The 6,714-nt window shown below is 69.6% G+C and overlaps 1 protein-coding gene across 1 annotated transcript; it reads left to right on the forward strand.

The window, feature by feature from the left end:
- Nucleotides 1-1,540: 1,540 nt before the first annotated feature.
- On the forward strand, nucleotides 1,541-6,449 carry LOC111148536 (cysteine rich protein 2). The gene is made up of 8 exons (XM_022505170.1): nucleotides 1,541-1,643; nucleotides 4,426-4,520; nucleotides 4,627-4,684; nucleotides 4,999-5,139; nucleotides 5,224-5,292; nucleotides 5,379-5,473; nucleotides 5,714-5,771; nucleotides 5,851-6,449. Exons 1-8 carry the CDS (start codon nucleotides 1,601-1,603, stop codon nucleotides 5,916-5,918), a joined length of 627 nt encoding a protein of 208 aa, XP_022360878.1. The 5' UTR covers nucleotides 1,541-1,600; the 3' UTR covers nucleotides 5,919-6,449.
- Nucleotides 6,450-6,714: the final 265 nt, after the last annotated feature.

A 6,714-nucleotide genomic window follows, 5' to 3' on the forward strand; every position in this document is an offset into this window, starting at 1 on the left:
GCCAAGGCCTTTACTCTGCCCTGTCACTGCCCCGTCACTGTCCCGGCACGGCTGGGCCCAGGCTCCTCCCACACAACCTTCCAGAAGACACCTGAGGTCCAGCCTCAGCAAGGAGTGGGGTGTCAAACGCTGGACCCCGCCAGCCCTGGGAGAGAGGACTGCTGAGGCCTCCCCACCCCCATCTCCTGCCTTGCCTGGCAAGGGGCCAGAGTCAGGGTGCGGATGGGAAGGGGCTGGTCAGGCTGGTCAGTCAGGCCGGAGGAGGGACCACATGTTTCTGGGCTGTTGTCCTCGCTGGAGCAGCAGTGGCTGTAGGTTGGGGGGCGGGGCCCGGGGAGCTGGGCCAGGGTGGGGCTGGGAAAGTCCCGGTTCTGGAGAGCTGTGGGACCCAGATTCGCTCACTCCTCTAGTATGCAAATACACCTGGCCCAGGAGCCTGGCCAGTACTTGAGGCAGAGGAAGGGGTGCTCAGGGGGAGCTGCCCAGACTGGGTGGGGTCATTTGGGCTGGAGGCCCAGGGAAGAGCTCACCAGGAGGCAGAGCCTCAGGGAGGAGATGGGGGGTTTCTCCTGGACCCCCCACTCCAGGGTGGGTAGGACCAGGTTCTTCCGGCTCCAGGGTGGAGGGGTCCGGAGCGCCCCGGTTGGGAGAGGACCCTGAGTGCCTGTCAGCTGCCTAGCCCTGCTGCTTTGAAGCCAGGAGGCTGGCGCTCTGGACCCGCTGGACCCTGAGCTAGCGGGTCCAGGAAGGATGCACTCCGCCGGAGCCGTGGGGAGGGACGCGGGCAGATGGCACTGCCAGCCCACTGGGGGCTCGGCGCCTGCACCGCGAGCACGCAGGGTCCTCCCCGCCTTCTGTCCCATCCTACCGCCCCTGGGTGGAGAGCTCGGGGCAGTGCCTTCTGCGCCAGCCAGCGGCACGTCCGGGTCTCCCCCACGGCCTGGCGCCCTCCCCCTCTCCCGCTTCCAGCGGTTTCTCTCCCGCTGTTTCTGGACGTGTGGGGCGCCCAGCCCTCCACCCACCGAGGCTCGAGTACGATCGACTGTGTCAGGCGGGGGCGGGCGGCGGGGCAGGACCCAGACCCGGCCAGGTGGCCGCGCCCGACGGGAATCCGGCTCCAATCCTGCAGCTAGGCCGTCGCTATGGAAACCGAGCAACAAAGGGACGCGGGGCGGGGGGCGCGCGGCGGGGTGGGTGGGGTCCCCCAGGGGTGGGGACCGGGCGCCGAAGCCCGGCGTCCGTCTGCGTGTCCAGGGGCCGGCCTTCCGGGCCGAGGCCCTTCCAGCCGGGAATGCCCCGGAACCGTGGGGACCGCGGACCCCCGCCCCGCCCCGCCCCGGCTCCGGCGTCGCCATGGACACGGGCTAGGCACCGGCGTCGGGGCGCCAGGCGGGTCAGGCCACCCCCGCGGCCCCGGCAGGTGCGCCCCCTCCCCCGCGGCGCCCCCGGCCGGACCCGCGGAGCGGGCTCCCGAGGCCCCGCCCCGACCGCGGAGCCAATGGGTGCGCGGGCAGCGGGCGGGCGGGGCGGGGCGCGGCGCGGCGGCGGCGGCGCGGAGACCGGCGCGGGCTGAGGGCGCGGGCCGACGGGCGCACCGACCATGGCCTCCAAGTGCCCCAAGTGCGACAAGACCGTGTATTTCGGTGAGTGCGAGGCCGGACCGGCGCCCGCCGCCCTTCGCGGTCAGTCCCCGGCCGCAGAGCCGCGCGCCCCGCCCCGGCGATGCGCGGTCCCGGGATGCGCGACCCCGAGCTCGGCCCGCCGCGCTGCCCACGCGGGAGCGGCGGGAGGGCGGAGCTGGGTGAGGTGGGGGGCGGCCACGCCCGAGCCCCGCGGCGCCCGGGGCGGCGGGCGGGGGTGCGCGTCTTCCCGGGATGCGGCGGGCTTGGGGGTCACGTTGGGGGTTCGCGGGCGCGGAGCGGGGCGGTGTGGGGCGGGGCGCGCGCACGCCGTGGGAGCCTCCCGTGCGCTCCTGCTGTTCCCGGCCCTGCGCCGCGGACACGTGGCCGGGACGGCGTGGCCGGGAGCAGTGACCACCCCTCAACCTCCACCTCGACCTCTGCCCACACCCGGCCAGGCCAGATATGGGCTCTGTCTGGACTCGGTCCATGCGGGGGCGACCTTGGCCTCTTAACTCCTGCGTGTCCCAACGTGCTCCCTGGCTTGGCGAGAGTTTTCCCCAGGACTTTCTTGTGGGCAGGGTGGGATGAGGAGCGGCGCCCCGCCAGCAAGAGAGGGCCCTGGAGCCCAAGTGGCCGAGAGCCCCTGCCTCTTCAAGGTCACAACGGCCGGACTGGAGGGGGCAGTAGGTCTCTGCGGATGCGGCCCTGGGGCGCTCACCCCCCCCACCCCCCCACCCCGGGCCCCACGCCCTGGTGTCTGGCTCACTCAGCCACTCTCTTCTCTTGGCTGACCCTCTCCCGACTCTGTCCCCTGATACTCCTGCTAACACCCTTACGGACTGACACAGTGTCAGAAGGGTGGGGGCAGGAAGGGGACCCTTCCCTGGTCACTGTGGGAGCAGGGGTCAGGGTCTGGAATGGGGACAGGCCAAGGTGAAGGAAGCCACTTGGCTACCCTGCTGATGGGAGGGAGGAGGAGTGGACGGTTGTTTGCTGTTCCCAGAGCAGAGGGACTGGATTTGGCCTGGAGTGCTTCTGGCCTGGCCTGAAGCCTAGAGGCTTCCGGCTGCCTCCCCAGGAGCTGGCCCCGTCCTCCGTCCCCAGCCCAGAGGGGGCTCATCCCTGCTAGGCTTAGGGTGGGGGACAGCGCTAGAGTCTTCCTGCCAGCCCCACTGCACATGAGTGTGCCCCCAGCCAGGCCAGCTCAGGGCTCTCCAGGGCTGGGGCTGACAGTCCTGTGGACAGCCCGGAAAGCGCTTCTGCCTGCTTCTGCCTGCTTGGGCGGTCGGTGCTCCCAGCAGAAAACAAAGGCAGCTCAGACTGGGCTGGCTTCTGTCCGGGGGGGGGGGGGGGGGGGGGGGGGGGGGGGCTTTGGGCTGGAATCCTGCCCCTCCCCCAATCAGGCACACCCTCTCCCCACCCCAGCAGAGTGGAACCTGGGCCAGGACACCCCAGAGTGACCTCAGCATGCCTGGCTTTTGTGTCCTTAACAATGGTGCCGCCCAATTGGGAACCAGCTCCCTTCCAGGACAGCAGACCCAATCAATTCTGTCTCCCCAACTGGGCTGGTAATGTGCGGCCATCTACCCAGCCAGTGGGCCTCAGGGTCGCTCGCCTGCCCCCCCACATGGCAGGGCAGCACAACTCTGGCGGCCCTGAGCTGCAGCTGCCATGGGCGCCGCTGGCCAGCAGGAGCCCTGGGAGGGAGTGTGCGGCTGCCAGAGGACCCATGCCTGCCGTGGACACAGGACGGGGGCTGACCAGCCTGTCTCTGCATCCTTGAGTAGAGTGGCCACAGGGATCTAAGCCTGTGCTGCCTCTGGGAAGAAGGTGTGGGGTAGGGGGTCCTGGACGCTGGCCCTGGCCTCGCTGGGCCCAGCAGGTTCTGCCAGGGCCATGGGGAGCTGGGGCCACCAGCAGCAGCACCCATGGGCCTCTGGGACTGGGGAGTGAGCTAGCCAGACCCTCGCTGCCCGCTCTGCCCAGGCCCTTGGGGAAGCCTGGCTTGCAGCCTCTCTGTGAGGGGACCAGAAGATATCTGCTGGTCCTTGGCCACCTCTTGGGGCTCTGCCAGCGTGGCAGGGGCCCAGCCTGCCTGACCACCTCTTCCCTGACGCTTCTGCTCAGACCCTTCCCTACGGAATTCCGGCTTGGCTCTGGCCTTTCTTCCTGCCCTCTCCTCCACCGCCCTTTTCCTGCCTGCTCTCCTGGGGAGGCCCCCACACTTCCGTCCATTAGGAGGTGGCCCAGTGGGCAGGGGAGGGATGGGGGGTTGGGGGGTGATGACTGGGCCCCTAGCAGCTGTCCTCTGACCCTGAGTGTCAGCGCAGCAGCTGGAGGCCACCGGGTGGGGGTTCCCGGGCCTTATCCTGAGGAAACCAATTATAGACAGGTAGGCATTCTGTCCCATGCCGTGAGGGGGACGGCACTGGCCTCCCCACAGGGGGTCTGGAGGCTCAGCACCCCCTCCCCATTCCCTTCAGCCGCCAGCTCAGCCACCTCCTTCAGGGCCCAATTAGGAGGCTCAGGAGTCTGTGGGAGGCCTAGGTGTGTGAGTGCGGAGCGGGTGTCTGCGGGAGGGCCTGCTGGGATGCCAAGAGGCCTAACAGGTGCTCGACCGGGGACCCCGTTCCGAGAGTGAGCCTTGGGGTGGGACCAGGTGACCAAGGCCCAGCAGGAGAGCAGGGGCCCTGAGGGGCAGAAGGCATTCAGTGGGGTCTGGCGGTTCCTGGGTGGGGCGAATGGAGGGGGAGGAGGCTGCCACGGGAGGGCTGTGGGCCCTGACTTCCCCTCGTGCCCCCAGCTGAGAAGGTGAGCTCTCTGGGCAAGGACTGGCACAAGTTCTGTCTCAAGTGTGAGCGCTGCAGCAAGACGCTGACCCCTGGGGGCCACGCCGAGGTGAGCCACCTCCCCGGGGGTGGGGGCGGAGGGGCGCGGGCAGGGCTGGAGGCAGCTCGGCTCTCCACACCTTGGGCCAGACCTCACTCTGTGCCCCTCTGCCCAGCATGACGGGAAGCCGTTCTGTCACAAACCCTGCTATGCCACGCTCTTTGGACCCAAAGGTGAGCTTGAGTCCCCCTCCGGGGCCTGTGGACTGTTCCAGCACTGGGAGGGGTGGCCAGCCCACACCCTGGACCCCCACGGCCCCCTGGCCCCTTCTCGCCCTGCCCACTCTCGTGGGCAGTCCCTTCCACCTTGAACTTCCGGCCTCCTCCACTCCCTTCCCAGAAATCTGCCCGGCCTGGCTGGCACCCTCTGGGTGGGAGGGGTCCTGACCCTATCAAGTGGGCCGTGGAGGGCCCTTTTCTGAGAAGCTGGGTGTACTGTGAGGGCTGGGGTGGGTGAGGCCACCCCCTACAGCAGCGGGTCCCTCCAGGTGTGAACATCGGGGGCGCTGGCTCCTACATCTACGAGAAGCCTCCTGCCGAGGGACCTCAGGTCACGGGCCCCGTCCAGGTGCCCGTGGCCCGGGCTGAGGAGCGCAAGGCCGGCGGCCCGCCCAAGGGGCCCAGCAGAGGTGCGCCGGGCTCGCTGGGGGTGGAGGGAGGGGGTCCTGGCGGCCCTGCCCCGACGGCTGGCGTGACGCGCGGTTTCCCCCCAGCCTCCAGCGTCACCACCTTCACGGGGGAGCCCAACGTGTGTCCCGGCTGCAACAAGAGGGTCTACTTTGGTGAGTGACTCCGCCCAGCGGCTGCCCAGGGGGCAGGGGGGGTGCCCGGGAGGGTCCCCAGCTTCACCATCTCCCCTTCTTCCCAGCCGAGAAGGTGACCTCTCTGGGCAAGGACTGGCACCGCCCGTGCCTGCGCTGTGGGCGCTGTGGGAAGACGCTGACTCCGGGCGGGCACGCGGAGGTGAGGGCGGCGGGCGGCGGGCGGCTGCCTTGGGGCGGGGGTGGGGGGGTGGGGGGGCGGTGCGCGGACCCGCCGGTGGGTGCTGCCCCCCCTGGTGGCCCGACGGAGGTGCGCGGAGGCCCCGCCCTCTCCGCCCGGCGGGGGGGGGGGGGGGGCTCGGGGGGGGGGGAGGCTGTCATGGGGCAGGGGTGTTGGGGGTAGGAGGGCTGGAGTGCGCGCTCACTCCTCGCTCTGCCCCAGCACGACGGCCAGCCCTACTGCCACAAGCCCTGCTACGGGATTCTCTTCGGACCCAAGGGTGAGTGTGGCCCCAAGGGCTGGGGTCTGGGTGCTCTGCTCCCCGCGGCCCCGTGCCACTCTGCTGCCTCTCTCCGCAGGAGTGAACACCGGGGCCGTGGGTAGCTACATCTACGACAGAGACCCAGAGGGCAAAGTCCAACCCTAGAGCCGCAGCCCCTCTGGGGGTCGTGTGCCCATCCGCCTCCTGGGCGTCGTCAGCAACCAGCTGCCCCGTGCCGCCCGGCCTGTCCTGCGCTGCAAGTCTGGGGCCTGAGTGTCATGGGGGAGGAGACCCGCTGCGCTGTCCGCCTGCCCGTCCCCACTTCTCCCGCTGTGTCTGCCTTTGTACCCGCCCCCACCCATGCCCTTTATGCTCTTTTGTGTCCTCAAGGACCCACGTGTCCCCGTGTGTGTCTCGTATGTGTGCCTCTGTGGCCCCGGGTGGGTCTCTCTGAGGCGGCCATCCCACTCTCCCCCTCCTGCTGCCCCAGGCCCGCCCCCAGTGCTATTTCCGCTTCCCTTGCCGGTGATGGCCACAGCCACGCTCTTCACGGTGACCTTCGGGCAGACCTAGGGCGTCCCTGCCAGGAGCCCGCCGCTTGCCTCCCACAAGGCCTTGCAAGCGCTTGTCTGACACCCTCACACGGCTCCCACTTACCTGCTGAGCCCGGCTGTCAATAAAAGATTTGAGGATGGGGGCCGAGCTTGGTCTCTGGTTGGGAGATGGGTGTGAATCTGGGACAGCAAGCCCTTGTGCCAACCCCAGATGCTCCAGACACCTGTGGACTGGCCTCCAGTGGGGGCGGGTCCTGTCCCCAAGGTGGGGAGGGGTCAGTCTCAGGAAACAGCTCATGGCCTGGCACTGGGGGGTGGGGAGGGCAGGGCGTAGGTGGCCAAAGAGGGGTCCACTGCGGGAGTGCAGAGCGCTGGGGAGGGGTAGGAATGAGCTTGGATGGGGAGAG

Source organism: Enhydra lutris, unplaced genomic scaffold (assembly GCF_002288905.1).
Source record: "Enhydra lutris kenyoni isolate GAN:26980312 unplaced genomic scaffold, ASM228890v2 scaffoldscaffold20, whole genome shotgun sequence".
Classification (NCBI taxonomy): Eukaryota; Metazoa; Chordata; class Mammalia; order Carnivora; family Mustelidae; genus Enhydra; species Enhydra lutris.

What these genes read in the sequence shown, in the direction of transcription:
- LOC111148536 (XM_022505170.1), top strand. Translation starts at nt 1,601, where the DNA reads ATGGCCTCCAAGTGCCCCAAGTGCGACAAGACCGTGTATTTCG. An exon ending in CTCCGGGCGGGCACGCGGAG is followed by an intron (nt 5,474 to 5,713) that starts GTGAGGGCGGCG and finishes GCTCTGCCCCAG; the next exon opens with CACGACGGCCAGCCCTACTG. An exon ending in GATTCTCTTCGGACCCAAGG is followed by an intron (nt 5,772 to 5,850) that starts GTGAGTGTGGCC and finishes CTCTCTCCGCAG; the next exon opens with GAGTGAACACCGGGGCCGTG.